At 40.1% G+C, this 26,643-nt stretch overlaps 2 protein-coding genes and 1 long non-coding RNA gene across 4 annotated transcripts in view; 2 read left to right on the plus strand and 1 right to left on the minus strand.

Moving 5' to 3' along the window:
* LOC137433070 (cyclin-dependent kinase 1-like) overlaps positions 1-26,643 on the plus strand; it is a 110,673-nt gene that overhangs the window by 1,942 nt on the left and 82,088 nt on the right. The gene's annotated exons all lie outside the window — the stretch shown is intronic.
* LOC137433071 (uncharacterized) lies at positions 488-21,558 on the minus strand. 2 transcript variants are annotated; one of them, XR_010985628.2, is made up of 3 exons: positions 21,431-21,558; positions 1,695-1,905; positions 488-1,288 (listed from the first exon to the last, which is right to left on the minus strand). It is a non-coding gene; the product is annotated as an uncharacterized LOC137433071 (long non-coding RNA). The 2 variants fall into 2 exon arrangements; XR_010985627.2 differs by having other exon boundaries at positions 1,695-1,917; positions 21,431-21,526.
* LOC137433069 (uncharacterized) lies at positions 21,524-24,981 on the plus strand. The gene is made up of 3 exons (XM_068125513.2): positions 21,524-21,771; positions 21,866-24,253; positions 24,364-24,981. The coding sequence occupies exons 1-3, from the start codon at positions 21,696-21,698 to the stop codon at positions 24,750-24,752; spliced, it is 2,853 nt and encodes a 950-aa protein (XP_067981614.1). The 5' UTR covers positions 21,524-21,695; the 3' UTR covers positions 24,753-24,981.

Below are 26,643 nucleotides of genomic sequence, written 5' to 3' on the forward strand. Positions count from 1 at the left end.
ACCTGGTGTTAATTCAACAGCTGACCGGGATTCAAACTCAGGACCCTCGGATCCCAAGCCCTCCACCCTAACCGCAGCCATAAGAAATGCTTCAATGTTTGAACAGCCTATTAATCAAAGTTTTAATTATATATGATTTGATGAGCATGCACCCCCGCCCCCCCCCCAACCCCGTCATATATCACCACCCTGTTGTCATAATTTCAGTTCCCCCCAATCATCAAGTGTGATAATTTGCCCGAACCAGGTATATGACGTTATATATGAACATTCCCTAAAGGTTGTTGAAAGAACTATGACTGGCAAAGCCAAATGGCATTAAATTCTACCTTTCAGAAGGGTAATTGCGGCAATAAAACTTACCCAATATGTCGGATAAATATGTGAGGCACATACATACACACATACATACATACATACATACGTACATACATACGTATATACATACGCAGAGACAAACGCTGTAAACACAGGAAGCAAACATCTATTCCGTAAAAATTGTTTGTTTAATGACGAATTTGCCAATTCTAAAAGCCATTTTTGTGAGTTTGAAGAAGAGGAAGAAGCACTAATGTATGTTTCATTCACACAGCAGTTTGAATGGAAACATTTATTATTCAACAATAGTAGAAACCCTTTAGAAGGACACGGACGAGCATACAAAATTATATATACAGTCGTGATATTTTGTGAAACAATATAAAAATATATAAAACTACTGAGAATTCCCCACAAACAACAACAACCACAGCCACGATAACAATCGAGTGTGATAAAAGATCCTTATTTTCACGTGTTTTACTTCATATGTTTCACGTGTTTGTGTCTCACACTGAATGAAAAATGTAAAGGTAGAGCATGCAGATTGTGATACACGACAGGTTCAACGATACATCCGGCCGAAACAGCATAGGAATCAAAATGGCGGTGTGTGGAGTCAGCCGTCTTTCCGCCGTAATAACATCACATCACCCCTGTCATGTGACAAGATCCTCAGCTCTGATTGGTGTACGTTTGAGGGGACATACATATACATACATACATACATACATACATACATACATACATACATACATACATACATACACTGTTCTAGACGGCTTGCCCTATGGGCTGCGTCGTAAAAATTGGGGGTTGGGGTGGAGAGGTAATATGTAGTCAGGCCTGTCTGTCCATCAGGCCATCCATCGTCAAGTTATCGCCTCCCAATTCGGTTGTGCAGAAATTCACCAAACCTGGTCGTTATGATCACCGCATGGCAAGAATATGTGAGCAGTATCTCGAGGTCCTGGGATGGGTCAAAATGTGAAATATCAAAAATGCAATTACAGGCACATTATAAAACGTTTTTAATGAAACTTTGTGTATGCAATCTATATTGGGGGACGCATGAAATATTGAACGGTTTGGATTTAACCCCCAGTTCATGCCCCATGGGGTGGGGACATTGGATCACAGGGGTCAATACATAACTTTATTTAACTGTGTTTCATATTGGCTCATTCCTGGTGGAACCTTTTGCAATCTTTCAACTTTTCTGCTTCATGTGGGAAGCATGGGCATTTGCGATGGTGTATCATCGACCTCACACTCGTTCATTTATAAACTACACCAGTCAACAAAGTATTAAAATACCATGTGCTTAAATTCAACATTAACATGTGGTAATTTTAGACAACTTTGTTGAATTGTACCTTAGACGGCCTCGGACCATTAGTCAAGTCAATCGGCCTCGCAGCGCACGTCCAACAACTTCCAGCTTCATTATAGCAGCCCAGTTATGAAAATCAAGCCCATAGGCCTTGCAGCATACCACAGGGCCTCAATGTGACAAATCATCTCAATATGTGATGAAGGCGACCGAAGCATGCGGGTCCATCCGTCATCCGATATGTGCCACAAAGCCTGAGAAGGATGCTGTGAGTTATTTTGAAACAATAATTGCTGTTACCATCGACCTTGTGCACAATGTGTGCATTCTTCATTTAAATGCTAAAAAACAACATTGGTCTAGTTTCAAAATAAAACATGTGCATTCTTCATTTAAATGCTAAAAAACAACATTGGTCTAGTTTCAAAATAAAACATGTGCATTCTTCATTTAAATGCTAAAAAACAACATTGGTCTAGTTTCAAAATAAAACATGTGCATTCTTCATTTAAATGCTAAAAAACAACATTGGTCTAGTTTCAAAATAAAACATGTGCATTCTTCATTTAAATGCTAAAAAACAACATTGGTCTAGTTTCAAAATAAAACATGTGCATTCTTCATTTAAATGCTAAAAAACAACATTGGTCTAGTTTCAAAATAAAACATGTGCATTCTTCATTTAAATGCTAAAAAACAACATTGGTCTAGTTTCAAAATAAAACATGTGCATTCTTCATTTAAATGCTAAAAAACAACATTGGTCTAGTTTCAAAATAAAACATGTGCATTCTTCATTTAAATGCTAAAAAACAACTGGTCTCGTTTCAAAATAAAACATGTGCATTCTTCATTTAAATGCTAAAAAACAACTGGTCTCGTTTCAAAATAAAACATGTGCATTCTTCATTTAAATGCTAAAAAACAACATTGGTCTAGTTTCAAAATAAAACATGTGCATTCTTCATTTAAATGCTAAAAAACAACATTGGTCTAGTTTCAAAATAAAACATGTGCATTCTTCATTTAAATGCTAAAAAACAACTGGTCTCGTTTCAAAATAAAACATGTGCATTCTTCATTTAAATGCTAAAAAACAACATTGGTCTAGTTTCAAAATAAAACATGTGCATTCTTCATTTAAATGCTAAAAAACAACATTGGTCTAGTTTCAAAATAAAACATGTGCATTCTTCATTTAAATGCTAAAAAACAACATTGGTCTAGTTTCAAAATAAAACATGTGCATTCTTCATTTAAATGCTAAAAAACAACATTGGTCTAGTTTCAAAATAAAACATGTACATTCTTCATTTAAATGCTAAAAAACAACTGGTCTCGTTTCAAAATAAAACATGTGCATTCTTCATTTAAATGCTAAAAAACAACTGGTCTCGTTTCAAAATAAAACATGTGCATTCTTCATTTAAATGCTAAAAAACAACATTGGTCTAGTTTCAAAATAAAACATGTGCATTCTTCATTTAAATGCTAAAAAACAACTGGTCTCGTTTCAAAATAAAACATGTGCATTCTTCATTTAAATGCTAAAAAACAACATTGGTCTAGTTTCAAAATAAAACATGTGCATTCTTCATTTAAATGCTAAAAAACAACATTGGTCTAGTTTCAAAATAAAACATGTGCATTCTTCATTTAAATGCTAAAAAACAACATTGGTCTCGTTTCAAAATAAAACATGTGCATTCTTCATTTAAATGCTAAAAAACAACATTGGTCTAGTTTCAAAATAAAACATGTGCATTCTTCATTTAAATGCTAAAAAACAACATTGGTCTCGTTTCAAAATAAAACATGTGCATTCTTCATTTAAATGCTAAAAAACAACATTGGTCTAGTTTCAAAATAAAACATGTGCATTCTTCATTTAAATGCTAAAAAACAACATTGGTCTAGTTTCAAAATAAAACATGTGCATTCTTCATTTAAATGCTAAAAAACAACATTGGTCTAGTTTCAAAATAAAACATGTGCATTCTTCATTTAAATGCTAAAAAACAACTGGTCTCGTTTCAAAATAAAACATGTGCATTCTTCATTTAAATGCTAAAAAACAACATTGGTCTAGTTTCAAAATAAAACATGTGCATTCTTCATTTAAATGCTAAAAAACAACATTGGTCTAGTTTCAAAATAAAACATGTGCATTCTTCATTTAAATGCTAAAAAACAACATTGGTCTAGTTTCAAAATAAAACATGTGCATTCTTCATTTAAATGCTAAAAAACAACATTGGTCTAGTTTCAAAATAAAACATGTGCATTCTTCATTTAAATACTAAAAAACAACATTGGTCTAGTTTCAAAATAAAACATGTGCATTCTTCATTTAAATGCTAAAAAACAACATTGGTCTAGTTTCAAAATAAAACATGTGCATTCTTCATTTAAATGCTAAAAAACAACTGGTCTCGTTTCAAAATAAAACATGTGCATTCTTCATTTAAATGCTAAAAAACAACATTGGTCTAGTTTCAAAATAAAACATGTGCATTCTTCATTTAAATGCTAAAAAACAACATTGGTCTAGTTTCAAAATAAAACATGTGCATTCTTCATTTAAATGCTAAAAAACAACATTGGTCTAGTTTCAAAATAAAACATGTGCATTCTTCATTTAAATGCTAAAAAAAACAAGATCCATCATCAGTTTGGTGGAGACAGCACTGACAGTGATCAAGATTGATAATAATCACAGATATCCCATATCAGTTTGGTGGAGACAGCACTGACAGTGATCAAAATTGATAATAATCACAGATATCCCATATCAGTTTGGTGGAGACAGCACTGACAGTGATCAAGATTGATAATAATCACAGATATCCCATATCTGTTTGGTGGAGACAGCACTGACAGTGATCAAGATTGACAATGTTCACAGATATCCCATATCAGTTTGGTGGAGACAGCACTGACAGTGATCAAGATTGATAATAATCACAGATATCCCATATCAGTTTGGTGGAGACAGCACTGACAGTGATCAAGATTGACAATGTTCACAGATATCCCATATCAGTTTGATGGAGACAGCACTGACAGTGATCAAGATTGATAATAATCACAGATATCCCATATCAGTTTGGTGGAGACAGCACTGACAGTGATCAAGATTGACAATGTTCACAGATATCCCATATCAGTTTGGTGGAGACAGCACTGACAGTGATCAAGATTGACAATGTTCACAGATATCCCATATCAGTTTGGTGGAGACAGCACTGACAGTGATCAAGATTGACAATGTTCACAGATATCCCATATCAGTTTGGTGGAGACAGCACTGACAGTGATCAAGATTGATAATAATCACAGATATCCCATATCACTTTGGTGGAGACAGCACTGACAGTGATCAAGATTGACAATGTTCACAGATATCCCATATCAGTTTGGTGGAGACAGCACTGACAGTGATCAAGATTGACAATGTTCACAGATATCCCATATCACTTTGGTGGAGACAGCACTGACAGTGATCAAGATTGACAATGCTCACAGATATCCCATATCAGTTTGGTGGAGACAGCACTGACAGTGATCAAGATTGATAATAATCACAGATATCCCATATCACTTTGATGGAGACAGCACTGACAGTGATCAAGATTGATAATAATCACAGATATCCCATATCAGTTTGGTGCAGACAGCACTGACAGTGATCAAGATTGATAATGATCACAGATATCCCATATCAGTTTGGTGGAGACAGCACTGACAGTGATCAAGATTGACAATGTTCACAGATATCCCATATCAGTTTGGTGGAGACAGCACTGACAGTGATCAAGATTGATAATAATCACAGATATCCCATATCACTTTGGTGGAGACAGCACTGACAGTGATCAAGATTGACAATGTTCACAGATATCCCATATCACTTTGGTGGAGACAGCACTGACAGTGATCAAGATTGACAATGTTCACAGATATCCCATATCAGTTTAGTGGAGACAGCACTGACAGTGATCAAGATTGATAATAATCACAGATATCCCATATCACTTTGGTGGAGACAGCACTGACAGTGATCAAGATTGATAATAATCACAGATATCCCATATCACTTTGGTGGAGACAGCACTGACAGTGATCAAGATTGACAATGTTCACAGATATCCCATATCACTTTGGTGGAGACAGCACTGACAGTGATCAAGATTGACAATGTTCACAGATATCCCATATCAGTTTAGTGGAGACAGCACTGACAGTGATCAAGATTGATAATAATCACAGATATCCCATATCACTTTGATGGAGACAGCACTGACAGTGATCAAGATTGATAATAATCACAGATATCCCATATCAGTTTGGTGCAGACAGCACTGACAGTGATCAAGATTGATAATAATCACAGATATCCCATATCAGTTTGGTGGAGACAGCACTGACAGTGATCAAGATTGACAATGTTCACAGATATCCCATATCAGTTTGGTGGAGACAGCACTGACAGTGATCAAGATTGATAATAATCACAGATATCCCATATCACTTTGGTGGAGACAGCACTGACAGTGATCAAGATTGACAATGTTCACAGATATCCCATATCAGTTTGGTGGAGACAGCACTGACAGTGATCAAGATTGATAATAATCACAGATATCCCATATCACTTTGGTGGAGACAGCACTGACAGTGATCAAGATTGATAATAATCACAGATATCCCATATCAGTTTGGTGCAGACAGCACTGACAGTGATCAAGATTGATAATAACCACAGATATCCCATATCAGTTTTACCCTGGTGTTGGGCTAGCGGCTAGGGTGCCGGCTTAGGATCCAAGGATCCTGGGTTCGAATCCTGGTCGATTGCTGAATTAACGCCAGGGGGGTTGACTCAGCCTGTCATCTTTCCGAGGTCGGCTAATTGAGTACCAGTTCACTGGTAATTCCCTGTTTGTCGTTAAAGGCGGCAAAAAGGGTTGGCGTCAGGAAGGGCATCCGGCCGTAAAACATTGCTTCAAAAAGGGGACCGAAAAACAACAACAACCACGGTTCCCGAAAAAGGCCAACCCCCGCTTTGCGGGGAAAAATGGCCTCTAAAGGTGGTTATTATTATATTTATATATCCCATATCAGTTTGGTGGAGACAGCACTGACAGTGATCAAGATTGACAATGTTCACAGATATCCCATATCAGTTTGGTGGAGACAGCACTGACAGTGATCAAGATTGATAATAATCACAGATATCCCATATCACTTTGGTGGAGACAGCACTGACAGTGATCAAGATTGACAATGTTCACAGATATCCCATATCACTTTGGTGGAGACAGCACTGACAGTGATCAAGATTGACAATGTTCACAGATATCCCATATCAGTTTGGTGGAGACAGCACTGACAGTGATCAAGATTGATAATAATCACAGATATCCCATATCAGTTTGGTGGAGACAGCACTGACAGTGATCAAGATTGACAATGTTCACAGATATCCCATATCAGTTTGGTGGACCTCATTTGTATGTGTCATTGCTGTAATGACCACACAAATTAACAAAGTATGAAACATGGAAATTGATTGTGATGTGAATTGTCCGCAGTCGCATTTTGAGGGTACTTCTAAATATTGATCCAAAATGACACGTTCGTCCCAACTAATGTAATGTTAACATTTGATTTCATCTTCAGGAGACTCCATGGCATCAGAAAAATCTAGTTTCAGAGGTTGTAGGGGATGGGTGCACCAGCAGCTTTCATAGCCCATGGTATGTAGGCCATGAGGCGTCACCATCTATCATACACTTTCGTTGGACACATGTGGGGAATGAAAAATTCCGGTTACATTGTATTAATTTTATTTCAACTAAACTTATAGTGAATGTTGGCACAAACAAAAAGTGGCACAAAACACTGAAATGTGATGATAAAAACGGAGTATTATTTATATCTCTCTATGTCGAGGGCGCCAGCCATGCAGGAAGAACTTTCGACTCGCTTCATCAACCAATCACAAGGCCAGAATTGAGTGACGTCACCCATTCGGTTTCGTTACCCCAAAGCAGGAAGTTCGACAATTTTCGCAAACAAACCTCGAAAGACACTTTCATGGAGTGTTTGATCCATGTTAAGAACATTGAAGAGGAAATTTTACCATTTTCCACAAAGAGTTGGGCAACAACTGGCCAATCTGCCCTGCGATGGATGAATTTAGACGGAAAGTGGAAGGACGTTGCCCATGAATGCGCAGCAGTCTTTTTGATCGAAGGCTGCCGTTGAAGCCGTACAAAATAATGGAAATGGATTTCACAGGATGTGTTTTGTGCATTTTAGTATTCAGTTTGCAGTTGGAAGGCTTACTAATGCTCTTGAAAATCAGTCGAGGACAAAGTCTTCCACAAGCAGATGGGGGAGATTCAGCACCGATGAAGTGTATGAGATCATTTATTATTATTTTTTGGAAAACAAGATCGAGGCTCATGTAAGAGCTAACATCAATCACAAAAAAAAGAAACAGACACACGTACAACACATACAATAAAGAGAGCGGGAGACAAGATGGGGAGAGAGGGAAGCACACAAGTACAACAGCAGAGAACAGGGACAACGGGAGATCTGTGGGAGGGAGAGCGCTTGGGGGGGAGGTGGAATGGGATAGAGGTATAAAACACAAGGACACTTCTAGGACTTCCAGGAAAGAAGTCGGTATTTCAAAAAAGTGGATCCGGGGTGAATTCGCGGGGGTAGAAAAGATCAAGGATTTGGATGGCGGAAGATAAGAGATGGTGGTGAACAGCTGTTTTAAAGACCTGGAGGGAGGAGTTGGATTGAAGAGAGTGAGGGAGTTTGTTCCAGAGGCGGGAGTAAATAGGAATGAAAGAGTGATGGTCTTGATCTTGAGCAGAGAGTCTTGCTTTTGGCAATTTCACCAGAAAAATCCAGTAGGAGTCGTGAATTGGCTAAAACCGCACAGGTCCTGCCCGACGTCTGTAAAATCCTTCAGAAGAAAGAGCATTTTTTCCGTCATTCTGGGAAACATGTTCGCGACCATCTTATGACTGAATAAACCAAAGATGGAGGTATGTAATGAGACAACACGTAATCAATTCTTGCTTGATCGATTGCATTTTGTAGCTAAGTTTCATCCAGAAATTCAGCCTGTGTTGCATGATGAAAAGCAGAATCACCGGACTGATGAGGAATAGTTTGATTGGTGGACTGCTGCACAGTGCCTTCAGTATTCACACCCCTTCACTTCCATCTCCAGGCGTTGCATGACATCATCCCCGGGCACCGAACGGGGCCCGGCGATGACACGCGCTGAAAGGTATTACTCGGTTTTCACTCAGGTTTCTTGTTTTTTCAAGTATATTGGTCGGTTGCGTATGCTATTCTCTGTTTGTCTCTCTGTATATTCTCTGTATTCCTCATCAGTCCGCTGATTCTGCTTTTCATCATGCAACACAGGCTGAATTTCTGGATGATTACGTGTTGTCAATCGCCTACAGGTCACAATTCTAAACCGATCTTCACGAAACTTCACCAAGCTGTAGAGGTCGTCACAATTGAGAAGCCTATTGATTTTGAGGTCAAAGGTCATCATCAAATCATCATTTTTCATCCAATTGACTTGAAAATTGAACAGCATTTGTATATTGCGTCAATACATTGGAAAACCAACTATTTTTGAGGTCAAAACGTCAACTCAAGGTCAAACTTCCAAAATCATCAATTTTCATCCAATTTACTTCAAAATTTAACAGCATTTACATAGTGCTTCACTGAATTTGGAAACCAACTATTTTAAGGTCAAAAGGTCAAAGGTCAACTCTAGGTCAAACTTCTAAAATCATTAATTTTTATCTGAAAAATTGTCACTTTTCATCCTATCGACCCGAGCTTTGATCGAGGTCGTCAATTTTAATCTTGATGAAATGGACAATTTGATGTATCCATGGCAACTCTATTTTGGTGAGGCGTGGATTTTTCAAGTATCGTGCTTGGCATGACGTCTTCTTGTTTTCTTGTTTGTCCAGGTGATATCTCAGTCATCCTTTGAGTTAGGAAGCTGATATTTGGACAGAACAGTGACCAAGTGATGTGGCTATAAAGGATATTTTTGATTTATTGATTAATCGATTAATTTATTTATTGATGAGTTAATTTAGCAAAATTTTTTTTTTGATTAATGACTTATTTAATTAATTTTCAAAAATTACAGCTTCAGATGAAACACTGGTGGTTAAGGTGTGCTATTAGCCAAAAGATTAATGAATTATTTTACGATTATTATTTATTGGTTTTAATTATGCAATTAATCAATCAATTAATTGTACCCCTCTCCCTCCCAATACCGTCTCTATGTGCTGCAGATCGGTATCGCCGGGCGCCCCGGGAATGCCGCGCTGGAAGACGTTATTTATTTAATTGGTATGGGGAGGTGTACTTTGAATGTATCGGTACTTGTTTCAAATTTTGTTGTTACAGCTTGAATTTAAAATGGATTAAATCGAGATTTCTTGTCACTGATCTGCATACAATGCCCCATAATGTCAAAGTGGATTTTTTTTTCCGAATAATTTTGCAAAATAATTACTCTTTCCCCACCCTACCCCTCCCACTCCATCCACACTCCCCTCCAAATCCTTCCCCTCCCTCCGGACTCCCCTCCAAATCCTTCCTCTTCTTCCAAAGTCACATCCCACTCCTTCCCCTCCTTCCAAAGTCACATCTCACTCCTTCCCCTCCCTCCAGAATCCCACCCCACTCATTCCCCTCCTTCCGGACTCCAACAAATAAAAATATTTTACAACACGTGACGAATGGAGGGAGGAGGAAGGTGAAGGGGTGTGGTGGGAGTCTGGACGAGGGGGAGGGGAGAGGTTTTGAGGGGGGCGGGGAGGTGTATGGGTGGGATGAGGAAGGGAAATGGGTGGGACGAGGAATGGAAAGGGGTGGGAGGAGGGACCCGGTTTTTCTCGGCAGCTCTAAGTACCTTTGCAAGTATATTATATCCCTTAGGCCGAAGCAGACTGTGGTGTACTGCTTGATTCATCAAAGGATTTCGTATTACACGGAAACGTCATGAAGCAGCATTAACAACGAATGATGAAGAGGTTTTCCTGCACATCAGTAATCAGGATTGTGTGGCAAATGAGGTGAAATACCGTCGTGATTGCTCTAAGGTGTACTCAACACCTGCCTACAGTAACAATGAGCCCAAGTCAGAGTAGTTCAAATGAAAAGGATATTTTGATTTATTGATTTATCAATTAACTGATTAATTATTTAATTATTCGATTAATCAATTAGGTAATTAATTTTCAAAATGTTACAAATTCTGTGGTGGCTTAGATATTCTATTAGCCAATTAATTAAGAAATTAATAATTTTATCATTATTATTTATTTCTTTAATTATTAATTTCCTCGATTAATACACGCTATAAATTATTGGCTTAATCAATTAATCGATAGTTGTTTGTCACCCGCCCCCCCCTCCTCGCCCCCCACCCACCAACAATGATTTACAATTATTTATAACTCAATGAATACACCCTAAACCCCATTGGCTTTACCTACCCTGGAGTTGTTTGTCCCCCCTACAACACTAGTGTACATATCCCCCTTACAGCACTACTGTACATATCCCCCTTACAGCACTACTGTACATATCCCCCTTACAGCACTACTGTATATATCCCCCTTACAGCACTACTGTATATATCCCCCTTACAACACTAGTGTACATATCCCCCTTACAGCACTACTGTATATATCCCCCTTACAGCACTACTGTATATATCCCCCTTACAACACTACTGTATATATCCCCCTTACAACACTACTGTATATATCCCCCTTACAACACTACTGTATATATCCCCCTTACAACACTACTGTATATATCCCCCTTACAACACTAGTGTACATATCCCCCTTACAGCACTACTGTATATATCCCCCTTACAGCACTACTGTACATATCCCCCTTACAACACTACTGTATATATCCCCCTTACAACACTACTGTATATATCCCCCTTACAGCACTACTGTATATATCCCCCTTACAGCACTACTGTACATATCCCCCTTACAGCACTACTGTATATATCCCCCTTACAGCACTACTGTATATATCCCCCTTACAACACTAGTGTACATATCCCCCTTACAGCACTACTGTATATATCCCCCTTACAGCACTACTGTATATATCCCCCTTACAACACTACTGTATATATCCCCCTTACAACACTACTGTATATATCCCCCTTACAACACTACTGTATATATCCCCCTTAGAGCACTACTGTACATATCCCCCTTACAGCACTACTGTATATATCCCCCTTACAGCACTACTGTACATATCCCCCTTACAGCACTACTGTATATATCCCCCTTACAACACTACTGTATATATCCCCCTTACAACACTACTGTATATATATCCCCCTTACAACACTACTGTATATATCCCCCTTACAGCACTACTGTACATATCCCCCTTACAGCACTACTGTATATATCCCCCTTACAGCACTACTGTACATATCCCCCTTACAGCACTACTGTATATATCCCCAATTACAGCACTACTGTATATATCCCCCTTACAACACTAGTGTACATATCCCCCTTACAGCACTACTGAAAATATCCCCCTTACAACACAACTGTATATATCCCCCTTACAACACTAGTGTACATATCCCCCTTACAGCACTACTGTACATATCCCCCTTACAGCACTACTGTATATATCCCCCTTACATGTACTGTATATATCCCCCTTACAACACTAGTGTACATATCCCCCTTACAGCACTACTGTATATATCCCCCTTACAGCACTACTGTATATATCCCCCTTACAACACTACTGTATATATCCCCCTTACAACACTACTGTATATATCCCCCTTACAACACTACTGTATATATCCCCCTTACAACGCTACTGTATATATCCCCCTTACAACGCTAGTGTACATATCCCCCTTACAGCACTACTGTATATATCCCCCTTACAGCACTACTGTATATATCCCCCTTACAACACTACTGTATATATCCCCCTTACAACACTACTGTATATATCCCCCTTACAACACTACTGTATATATCCCCCTTACAACACTACTGTATATATCCCCCTTACAACACTACTGTATATATCCCCCTTACAGCACTACTGTATATATCCCCCTTACAGCACTACTGTATATATCCCCCTTACAACACTACTGTATATATCCCCCTTACAACACTACTGTATATATCCCCCTTACAGCACTACTGTATATATCCCCCTTACAACACTACTGTATATGTCCCCCTTACAGCACTACTGTATATATCCCCCTTACAACACTACTGTATATATCCCCCTTACAGCACTACTGTATATATCCCCCTTACAACACTACTGTATATATCCCCCTTACAACACTACTGTATATATCCCCATTACAACACTACTGTATATATCCCCCTTACACTTACAGCACTACTGTATATATCCCCCTTACAGCACTACTGTATATATCCCCCTTACAGCACTACTGTATATATCCCCCTTACAGCACTACTGTATATATCCCCCTTACAGCACTACTGTATATATCCCCCTTACAGCACTACTGTATATATCCCCCTTACAGCACTACTGTATATATCCCCCTTACAGCACTACTGTATATATCCCCCTTACAGCACTACTGTATATATCCCCCTTACAGCACTACTGTATATATCCCCCTTACAACACTACTGTATATATCCCCCTTACAGCACTACGGTATATATCCCCCTTACAACACTGGTGTACATATCCCCCTTACAGCACTACTGTATATATCCCCCTTACAGCACAACTGTATATATCCCCCTTACAACACTACTGTATATATCCCGCTTACAGCACTACTGTATATATCCCCCTCACAGCACTACTGTATATATCCCCCTTACAGCACTACTGTACATATCCCCCTTACAGCACTACTGTATATATCCCCCTTACAGCACTACTGTATATATCCCCCTTACAACACAACTGTATATATCCCCCTTACAGCACTACTGTATATATCCCCCTTACAACACTACTGTATATATCCCCCTTACAACACTACTGTATATATCCCCCTTACAGCACTACTGTATATATCCCCCTTACAACACTACTGTATATATCCCCCTTACAACACTACTGTATATATCCCCCTTACAACACTACTGTATATATCCCCCTTACAACACTACTGTATATATCCCCCTTACAACACTAGTGTACATATCCCCCTTACAGCACTACTGTATATATCCCCCTTACAACACTAGTGTACATATCCCCCTTACAGCACTACTGTATATATCCCCCTTACAACACTACTGTATATATCCCCCTTACAACACTACTGTATATATCCCCCTTACAGCACTACTGTATATATCCCCCTTACAGCACTACTGTATATATCCCCCTTACAACACTACTGTATATATCCCCCTTACAACACTACTGTATATATCCCCCTTACAACACTACTGTATATATCCCCCTTACAACACTACTGTACATATCCCCCTTACAACACTACTGTATATATCCCCCTTACAACACTACTGTATATATCCCCCTTACAACACTACTGTATATATCCCCCTTACAACACTAGTGTACATATCCCCCTTACAGCACTACTGTATATATCCCCCTTACAACACTACTGTATATATCCCCCTTACAACACTACTGTATATATCCCCCTTACAGCACTACTGTATATATCCCCCTTACAACACTACTGTATATATCCCCCTTACAACACTACTGTATATATCCCCCTTACAACACTACTGTATATATCCCCCTTACAACACTAGTGTACATATCCCCCTTACAGCACTACTGTATATATCCCCCTTGCAACACTACTGTATATATCCCCCTTACAACACTACTGTATATATCCCCCTTACAGCACTACTGTATATATCCCCCTTACAACACTACTGTATATATCCCCCTTACAACACTACTGTATATATCCCCCTTACAACACTACTGTATATATCCCCCTTACAGCACTACTGTATATATCCCCCTTACAACACTACTGTACATATCCCCCTTACAGCACTACTGTACATATCCCCCTTACAGCACTACTGTATATATCCCCCTTACAACACTAGTGTACATATCCCCCTTACAGCACTACTGTATATATCCCCCTTACAACACTACTGTACATATCCCCCTTACAGCACTACTGTATATATCCCCCTTACAACACTACTGTATATATCCCCCTTACAACACTACTGTATGTATCCCCCTTACAGCACTACTGTATATATCCCCCTTACAACACTACTGTATATATCCCCCTTACAACACTACTGTATATATCCCCCTTACAACACTACTGTATATATCCCCCTTACAACACTACTGTATATATCCCCCTTACAACACTACTGTATATATCCCCCTTACAACACTACTGTATATATCCCCCTTACAACACTACTGTATATATCCCCCTTACAGCACTACTGTATATATCCCCCTTACAGCACTACTGTATATATCCCCCTTACAGCACTACTGTATATATCCCCCTTACAGCACTACTGTATATATCCCACTTACAACACTACTGTAGATAATCCCCCTTACAACACTACTGTATATATCCCCCTTACAGCACTACTGTATATATCCCCCTTACAACACTACTGTATATATATCCCCCTTACAACACTACTGTATAAATCCCCCTTACAACACTACTGTATATATCCCCCTTACAACACTACTGTATACATCCCCCTTACAACACTACTGTATATATTCCCCTTACAGCACTACTGTATATATCCCCCTTACAACACTACTGTATATATCCCCCTTACAACACTACGGTATATATCCCACTTACAACACTACTGTATATATCCCCCTTACAACACTACTGTATATATCCCCCTTACAACACTACTGTGTATATCCCCCTTACAACACTACTGTATATATCCCCCTTACAACACTACTGTATATATCCCCCTTACAACACTACTGTATATATCCCCCTTACAAAACTACTGTATATATCCCCCTTACAGCACTACTGTATATATCCCCCTTACAACACTACTGTATATATCCCACTTACAACACTACTGTATATATCCCACTTACAACACTACTGTATATATCCCCCTTACAGCACTACTGTATATATCCCCCTTACAGCACTACTGTATATATCCCCCTTACAGCACTACTGTATATATCCCCCTTACAGCACTACTGTATATATCCCCCTTACAACACTACTGTATATATCCCCCTTACAACACTACTGTATATATCCCCCTTACAACACTACTGTATACATCCCCCTTACAACACTACTGTATATATCCCCCTTACAGCACTACTGTATATATTCTGACACATAATTTATCCCCGATGATTACACCCGCGGCGGATCAAGGGAGGGTGCAGGGGGTGCGCACCCTACACCTTCGATACAGGAGGAAAATCCCTCCGGATTTTTGATAAATTATAATCTCTGAATATCCTGGATCCGCCCCTGACCCGAAACCCTATTAGCTTTACCCATAAAGCCAAACATTTCCCAATGCCATTGCAGAGACGCCGATGGTACTGTACCAGTAGGTTGTCACCCCACCCCCAACAGCCTTTCTACCACAGCTGTGACCACTGATCCTTGTCCTGTGGTCTCATTATCCCAGACTGCTCCTTGTATTAGGTAGACAATATTGCTTCACGAGTTATCAAACAGAGTGACCACTATATTCGTCATGGGTGTGTGTCTGTCTGTCTGTCTGTCTGTCCGCAGCATAACTACCCGATGATATCATCTGATATTGATGAAACTTGGGTGGGAGGTTGATATCATGATCTAGTTGTGTCCTGCCTAGAGTGGGCGTATTGCGCCCATTGTGGGCCCGAAAAAGATGTCTTTTTAGGGGGTAATCGATTTCAAGCTCCATCTTCTCCGAGGTGTTTAGTGGAATCTGACAGCGGTTTCGATATTTGGTTAGGCCAATGTCATGTGTCTCACCCCACGGAGCTCGATTTTTCATTTTCGCCCCAAGGATTGTACCCCAAGGTCACAAGGTCACAAGGTCACGAAATTTAGAAAAGTCGATTTTTGATGGTTTTATTACATTGTTCGCTTCTTGATAGGGTGAAATGTCGTACATGATCTTATATTATCACATACATCATGAAAAACAAGTTTTCCAACAAATTTCAGAATATTTGACCTTTGAAGGTCACAAAGGTCAAATTTTCAAAGTTGTCGGAATCTAACCGAATTTTCGGAATTGTGTAGCTAACTAACCTCAACTGATTATACATTATTTTCTATCTCATGTCAAGGTCAGTAACCTTCGTTTTGACATTTCAAGGTCACAAAGGTCAAATTTTCAAAGTTGACGGAATCTAACCACATTTTCGGTATTGTGTAGGTAACTAACCTCATAACTGATTATACATTATTTTCTATCTCATTTCAAGGTCAGTAACCTTTGTCTTGACATTTCAAGGTCACAAAGGTCAAATTTTCAAAGTTGTCGGAATCTAACCGAATTTTCGGAATTGTGTAGCTAACTAACCTCAACTGATTATACATTATTTTCTATCTCATGTCAAGGTCAGTAACCTTCGTTTTGACATTTCAAGGTCACAAAGGTCAAATTTTCAAAGTTGACGGAATCTAACCACATTTTCGGTATTGTGTAGGTAACTAACCTCATAACTGATTATACATTATTTTCTATCTCATTTCAAGGTCAGTAACCTTTGTCTTGACATTTCAAGGTCACAAAGGTCAAATTTTCAAAGTTGTCGGAATCGAACCAAATTTTCGGTATTGTGTAGCTAACTAACCTCATAACTGACTATACATTCTTCTCTATCTCATTTCAAGGTCAGTAACCTTTGTCTTGACATTTCAAGGTCACAAAGGTCAAATTTTCTAAGTTGTCGGAATCGAACTGAATTTTCAGTATTGCGTAGCTAACTAACCTCATAACTGATTATACATTATTTTCTATCTCATTTCAAGGTCAGTAACCTTCGTCTTGACATTTCAAGGTCACAAAGGTCAAATTTTCAAAGTTGTTGGAATCTAACCGAATTTTCGGTATTGTGTAGCTAACTAACCTCATAACTGATTATGGTCCCGATTTGATACATCAATCGTCGATGATCGTGACGATCGACTTGATAGTCCGTCCTTTGTCATTGAATACCGCTCGCTCTTCGTCTGCTGACTTGTTTATATTATTGTTACACATCCCAAACGCCTTAAATTTCCCAATGTCAAAATGTATTTGTCAAACTTTGGCCCAATTTATCAGGTACAGTGTCTAGACTGGATCTACATCATCCATACCATATACCCCATACTCCACCCATACCCCCCGCCCATCCCCTCCTGAATATACCCCATCTTTACTCCCGCCAGGGAGTAATGCATTCGATCGTGTCCGTGTGTGCGTGTGTCTGTTCGTGTGTTTGTGAACAAGATATCTGGAAAAGTTCTGAACGGATTTGGATGAAAGTTGGTGGGATGATTGCCCTTGGGATAAGGAAGAATTGTTTAGTTTTTGGTGAAGCTCAGGATATTATGCCGGATCCAGGAATTTTTTGAAGGATTGTTTACCATTGGAAGATAGGGCTCATTTTTTTTTGAAACATTATCTTCTATATATTCTATATTTAACATTGTGATATGAAAATAGTTTTCATATTTGTTGTAAATGTAGTTTAAACTCGTGGTTATGCGTTAGAGCGGTGTATTTTGTTAGCAGCGTCGTCTTCAAGGTTCTTTAAAAAAAAAATTTATAAAGACATATTCTGTCATTTTAAAACCACCAAAGTGTGTATTAGGTTTCCCGTTTCATAAAATGTATTGTTTGATACGTATAATGCTTTAAAACTGTTTTTTTTAACCTCAGAAGAGATATCAACATTTACCTCAGCGAATGTCAATCATGGTGTCAGTATTTGATGAACTTATAAAGAGTTAGGTGAGTTATAAGTGTGACATGCATGTGCACGAGATTCTTCCCAGACGAATGAGTGGTCGCATTAGCTTGTACGACTTAAAATGAGCGAGTTATGTTTTGACGTTTGGGCCAGTTTTACATGTTGTATCCCTAAGGAATGAAACGAACGTTTTCCTGGCTTACAATAATTTTATTTGAAGTCACACATGCCTCAAAATACACTCACTTATATAGAATTGAACGCTGAATCCGAAAATGTAAGTGAAATTGCCTTGTTTTTTTTTTTTTTTTACATTATCTTCTATGTATTCTAAATACTAGGGCATTGCCCGTACGTGGGTGCCCGTTCCTTGCCAAAAAAACAAAAAAACGCTACCCGTACGCTCTACCCCGCCCGTACGCCCGTAAACAAAAAAAACAACGCTCTTCGCTTCCGCCCTTCGCTCTGACTGAATTGGGAGAAATAATGCGCATAAGAAATCGAATTACGTACCGTAATGGCGGTCAGCTCGTAACGCGCTCAGCTCCGCTCGTCTCACATCGGCCACGCCTATGCAACAAAGCGTTCTGTGATTGGCTGCCGGAAGTGAAGTCGTCACTGTCCGGAAGTTCGCAAATCGCAGTTACGATGAATCGTTTTAATTTAATCGCAGTTTGAATTCGTTTTAAAACATAGTTTAACGGCAACATAGTTTTCCAACGTGAAATAAATGAATACGCTGTCAAATGTGCCGTCCGAGGCAGAGTCTGATCGCCACGTTCGGCACACGTGATAGCTCGCTGCTCTCTGATTGGTTGAAGCGTTTTTTGGACATAGCTCGGTAAGTACTTGTCCGATTAATTTAAAACCTTGAAAAGGCACATCCTCGGGTCCCCAGCAATATACCTGGCAAGTTTAAAGTATATCGGACCCGTGGTTGTCGAGAAACAGCGGTCACAGACACACAGACACACAGAGATTGCTGGAATTATAGATAGATATATCTGTGCAGTGTCTGTCTTATGTTGTCTTGTCTTGTGTTGTCACTGAACTACTCCCTCAAACTTTGGTGAAATCGTACTATTCCAACTTGACCCACGGCGGGAGTATGCGCTCTACTGAGTGGCGCTCTAGTCAGGTTTTGTGTTTATATCTGCAAATTTACAAAGGACACTCAATCATGACCCCACCGTCCATCTCACGATGAAAATTACAAATAGCATCATCCAACGTTCCTCGCACTCATCCCCGAGGGTACTCTAACCCCACTACAGTACCGGTACTTACATCCTCCCAATCTCAGAGCCAGTTCTGAATACAGGTAGATAGATAGGTATCCACTCTTCTCAATACAGGTAGACATTAGCCTTAGCCTTACCGAACATTAACAACATGACATGTACTCCCTGTATGGCTATATTTGGATTTGATCCCATGTACCATACTCTTAATACAGTGTCCGTGCTGCGGAAGCAGTTTCTTGTCAAGGGTTACACTGGGTGGTTTGCCATTGCCTTCCCAGCTTTGTTTGTCCATGCTCTATCCTCTTAAATGCTGAACATCAAGCAAGGAAGCAGCTCGAACCATGTTTGAAGTCTTTGGTACAACTCGGCCGGGCTTTGAACCACCGTTTTGCGAGCCTGGAGAGGATCCGGAGGGGAGGACCCAGAGAAGACCAGTGGAGGACCAGGAGAGGACACGGAGGCGGAGAGGACCCGGAGGGGAGGACCAAGAGGACCCGTAGAGGACTAGGAGAAGACCCGTAGAGGACCCAGAGAGGACCCGGAGAGGAACAAGAGAGGAACAGGAGAGGACCCGGAGTCGCCGCTCGAACCATTACACCACGCACTACATTACATTATATACATATCTTATTATAATTGAGCGTCAGACGTATATAGTTAAGTTTGTTTGTATGTTTATATGCGACCAAAACGTCTTCTTCTTCTTCAAATGGAATTATCCCCCAAAACAGTCCGTGAACTCTTAATTACGTTTAGACTGCTGAGACCCCTCAGACCTTTGAGTCCCTCAAAACCCTTACGACCACGAAGACCCCCGAAGACCCAAAATACCCCTAAAAACCCCAAATACCCAAAAGACCCTGAAGATCCAAAAGACCCTGAAGATCCAAACGATCCTGAAGATCCAAAAACCCTGAAGATCCAAAACACTATGAAGACCCAAAAGATCCTGAAGCCCTAAAAGACACCGAAATGGTCAAAGATGCCTAACCCTCTTAAACGACGCGTGGTGAGGAGTGAGGAGCGCGGAGCGCGACGAGTCACGCTCGGTTATATCATGGAGGTCGATACATATCCAGACATTTAGAGCAAGCACAATGGCAACCAAGGACTACGGTAGCGATCCCACAATGCAATATCCAAAATGTCAGTCGCCGCATGTTCCCTACTTACCTCGTTTTGTGTTCAAAATCGCAGCACCTGATTTCCGAATCGAATTAATTAGGTTAGGGAATATCAAGTACAATGATTATACCTTGCGATGCCGGCAGAGGTCGCTGCTCGTTAAAAAACCTCGTGTGTCGGAGGGAAACCTTGACTGATCGTTGTGCGATCAATCGACATGAAAGAATAATTACGTGTCGTTCGCTCGAGTAGGCCATTGGTGGGTGCCTTGGGTCGGATCGATCGTGCCGTGAATGAGATTCGGCGCAATGCATTGTGGGTGATCGTGTCCATATTCATTAATATTAATTATTATGTGCTAAATCAGTAACTGTACCTGCTGTTCTGTATGGGCAGATCGATGCTTCCCATACGTTAGAGGGACGAGATGGGGTCGAGGCGGGTATAAAGACGATCAATCGACGAGTCCGACGTGTGTGGAGGAAGAGGAAGAGGAGGACGAGGAGGCCGGGCCGGGGGTCGAGGAGACTTTTTGTGAGGAGCGTAATACGTCGACAGAGAAAAACTTGCATTATCGTATAGAACGCTTTCCTACATTCTTCATTTTGCAAACGACATAAGAATTGCCCCAATCCAAGACTATGGCTGTTTATGAAGAGATCGTCCTTTCATTGTCATTCCCATCTCAAGCCTCCGAATCGACTACACCGACTGCAGGTACGTGTGTTCAAACATAAAGAATGATTAGTCGATTGCCGAAATAAGAAACTGCTAATTGTGTTTACAATGACGATCTTAATCTATATTTCAGATAATATCGAAGCAAGCAAAGACGTCGATGATGAGGTGCCTGTAGCTGGTGCAGTTGAAGGCAATTGTGGTCGAGTTGAGGAACTTGCAATCTGTGAAAAGAATGAAGCACGAGAAGAGCCATTAATGAGTTGTATAACAACGTCACGACATTCTGGCCAAAAGGTTGTCGAGAATCCTGTAGCTGGCCCAGGTGAAAGCAACGAACCTGGTATTGAGAGTGCTGAACCTGCGATTGAGAGTGCTGAACCTGCGATTGAGAGTGCTGCACACGACGAAGAACATGAAGCAGAAGAGAGACCTCCACAGGATCTAGTGAACAAACGGGTAAAGGAGCTTCGAACTGTTGAAGATGTAAGCAATGATGGCCACATTGAAAAACTTGTGCTTGAAGGAGATGAAGCTGAGGAAGAAGAATCAACAACATTCACGAAGACAAAAACAACGGCGCAGAATTCTGTCCAAAAAGAGGTCGACGGACATCTACCTGTTACAGATGCGAGCAATGATTGTGGAGTCGATAAACTTGCGCTCAAACAGGAAAATGCAGCAGCAGAAGAGAGGTCAAGAGCATTTGAAACATCTCCACATGATTCGTTCAAGAAAGGGCTCAATAAACTTGTCACTGCTACAGATTCTCTCCAAATCACGAAACCCACGCCCAAACAAGAGCACGCAGCTGACGAACGCACAGGAACGATCTCTAAAACACCTCCACACGATCCTGTCCGAAAAGTCGAGGAACCTCTAGATGCAACGGACGAAGTCAACAATCACCTGGTCAATGGGTCTGTGCTTAATGAAGGTCACAATGCAACATGCAAAGGCAAATTAAGGATAGTCAAAAGACCTCAACGAGATGCCTTCCAAAAGGAGTTTGAGGAAACCGAACAGAAGCTTGATCAAATCGTTAAAAAGAAACAATCGTCGGTTCTTACGGTTAAAGAAGACAACGAAATAGAAGAGTTGAACAAAGTATTGAAGAAACTTGGTCAAAGAATCAATGCCTTAACTGTAGGAGCTGAAAGGCAGAGGAAAAGACGGCTTCAGTTGAAAGAGAAACTGTCCATTCTTGATGCTGATGATCCAACCATTGATGATTTCACTGAAGATTCAGATGCAAAGTACAGAAGGCTAAGTGAACAGAAAGAACAAACTGAACTGCTACGTGTCACAAAAGAGGTCGCCTTGGCTCTTTGTTCTCCCAAGGATCGACTTCGATCCAAATATATCAGTCATTGTAAAAGTATGGATCAACTGCTTGAAAAATTACTTATCGGGGGATTTAAGATATGCCGTTTAGAGTCCTTCTTACGTCTGATACCGAGACAGGGATGTGTCGCGAATGGAAAGGAATTTGTTTCTACACTCCCGGTGCAACTGGTTCACGATCATAGTCATGACCACGCATCTCACATGGACACAAATTTCAGTCTTGCAGTGATGTCCTATGTCAAGGAAGTGTGTTCGTGGTTCGGACCGAAGCTGTGTTCCTTTCTAAGTGTTGATGACAAAGCCCGAGTCCCAATTGAGTTTACCGCCACGTCCAAAGATGCTCCCCTTTTGCTGCAAGTGGAGTATAAGATGGAGTCCCAAGATTCTGCACAGGACACTTCTACTTGCTACAAGCTTATGTCGTCCGTGTATGCTTGCTGTGCGATTTCTTTGAACAATTTATTTCAGCCAATTGTTAGCTTCGACGGTCCCACGTACATCGCTGTGAGGAGCGGAGAGCATGACAACATGGCTTTTACTCATGGTCGAGACATTGAACATCTGCTGAAGCTCGACACTTTCAAAGAGGTCATGTGCAATGAGATTGGAGAGCCGAAGCCAATTCTTGTTTGCACCGTCGATGGGTGGTCCGATGAAAATCCCACATTATCAAAGACATTACGTGTAGCTTCCAACCAGTTCCGATTGCACAACTTGGATGTATACCTTGTTGCGACACAGGCTCCTGGAGCTCTTGCTCACGCTCACGTGGAACGTCGCTTGGCACCCCTTTCCCGGGTGTTGTTCGGCCTTATAATCACAAAGGGTTTGTCTGGGACTCCAGCCGACTCTGGCAAAACAATCGAGGATGCCAATTTGGAAGTTGTTAACTTCAAGAAAGTCGGGGATTCCCTCGCAGAGGTTTGGTCAAGTACGGTGATTGATGGCTATAGCGTCACTTCCGAGTATGTGGAGCCGGCGGGTCTTCAGCTCGAAAAGGTCTCTCCAAAATGGGCCAAAAACCACGTACGTGAGAGTCAGTACCTCCTGCAGGTTGTCAGGTGTAATGACAGAACTTGCTGCACGGAATGGCGCTCCAACTGGAACAAGGTTTTTCCAAAAAGGTTCCTCCCAGCACCTTACCCTTTACAACAAACGACCTGTGGTCTCAGAGGTAACAATCCCTCACTTAAGTTCTCCATCATTTCAAGTGGGAATTATCCATAGATTTGCATCACGCATTATGTGCTCTTTTTATTTTTTTTATTGTTTTATTATCCCCAGTTTCAGAGCCCAGCGATGCTGTCGACTGTCACATGTACACGAGTATTAGCCAGAGGATGGCCTTCCACCTGAAACCAGCCTCTGAAAGCGAACACGACGAGGTCCCGTTTGACTTCCATTGCCCGAGCGTGCAAGCGAACTTGGAGGAGCGCTTGTGTGGCAAATGCGGCATGTACTTCGCATCTCGACTTGCTGTCGAACATCACGCCGGCGTCCACAGTCATTGGGACCCTGGTCCGTCGGTTGACGCGGAGGGTGATGCCAATGCTGCCGATAGCTTTGTGATGAGTCGGTCGCAAGATAGTGCGAAAGATCCGGTATTCCGAAAGATCTCAGATATTATGATGAGCCCATGGAGGAAGGTTGGTGTAGAAAGTATTCGTTTGTGACTTTACAGTCAGACATCACAATCTGGAGACATTTTAGGTGTAAGTTAAATAATTCGAAAGTATAAAAATGTATACCTGTGTAGTATGTTGTTTGGAGCATCTGCCAAACAATACTGTGGGTTTTCTATTTACCTTCTTGATGCGTTTCGTGCCTATTGTTTATTTGCACTTTGGACTTTTGAAATCTTTAAAAGCATGCACAATAAAGTTTCATGCATTTGTTTTGCAACATCATTGCATCATTGCATTGTGGCTTTTGTGTAAAAGGTCAAGATAAAGCTCCATGGAAGTGTTTAAATGGAGAGGAATTGAAATCGCAGGACGAGTGAGCAAAGTTACAAGCTGAAAAGAGGTGGAGGGGTGGAGGTGGAGGGGTGAAGGTGGGTTGGGTGAGTGTGGGTGGTTGGAGGTTGTGGAAGAGAGTAACTGTTCACTAACTTGTGACCACATGCTGAGCCCACTATGGGGGAGGTATGAGTGGATGAGATCCAGGATGTGGCTACATTTTTTGATAAAGAGCCCGGAACTGTACCCCCTTCCCGCCCCCTGCCCCTCACCATCTGCCTCCCCCAGCCCTCTCCCTTCCACAGATCTACCGACGTCCCTGTTCTCTACTGTTGTGCTTGCGTCCTTCCCTCTCTCTCCCCTCTTTTCTCCCGCTCCCGTTATTATATGTTTTATGTGTCTGTTTATGTTTTGTGTTTTATTTGATATCTCTTACACGAGCCTCGACTTTGTATACAAAAAAGGTCCTCAGTTCTGCAGGAGTGGTAGAGTCATTGTTGCAATGGGTGAGGGGGCTCCTTGGAAACATAGTGTGGAGAAGGGTGAGGGGGATGTCCTGTAAATCTACTGTTTTTGCATGTATGATATTGATAGGTGCCACCAAATTATTATTTAAATGAATATTTTTGGAGATTAATGATCATGCCGAAAGGGCTACATCAACAGTGATCCAACTACACTTCACATGCGTGCGTGTGTTACATTGAAAAGCCTATGGTATTGGACAAACTTATTTATTTAATATTTTATCATTGCATATTCGACAGAGTGAAATCAGTCAATTCCACGGGCAACTTATTAAGTTTCGTATTTGAACATGGTGCGTACATTGTCTGCCTGCATTGGTGTTTGAAAGCACATGGGTTATGATGTTATAATGGCAATACACTGCTTCCATTCCTACATCCTGTATTATATATTAACTTCATAATTAAAACTTTCCTACATTCTCTATTATATATTAACTTCATAATTAAAACTTTTCTACATTCTGCGTTATATATTAATCTTATAATTAAAACTTTCCGACAATCCGTATTATATATTAACATTATAATTAAAACTTTTCTACAATCCGTATTATATATTAACTTCATAATTAAAACTTTCCTACATTCTCTATTATACATTAACTTCATAATTAAAACTTTTCTACATTCTGCGTTGTATATTAATCTTATAATTAAAACTTTCCGACAATCCGTATTATATATTAACATTATAATTAAAACTTTCCTACATTCTCTATTATATATTAACTTCATAATTAAAACTTTCCTACATTCTCTATTATATATTAACTTCATAATTAAAACTTTTCTACATTCTGCGTTATATATTAATCTTATAATTAAAACTTTCCGACAATCCGTATTATATATTAACATTATAATTAAAACTTTTCTACAATCCGTATTATATATTAACATTATAATTAAAACTTTTCTACAATCCGTATTATATATTAACATTATAATTAAAACTTTCCGACAATCCGTATTATATATTAACATTATAATTAAAACTTTTCTACAATCCGTATCATATATTAACATTATAATTAAAACTTTCCTGCATTCTCTATTATATATTAACTTCATCTATC

This window comes from Myxine glutinosa, chromosome 8 (assembly GCF_964187855.1).
Source record: "Myxine glutinosa chromosome 8, kmMyxGlut1.1, whole genome shotgun sequence".
Classification (NCBI taxonomy): Eukaryota; Metazoa; Chordata; class Myxini; order Myxiniformes; family Myxinidae; genus Myxine; species Myxine glutinosa.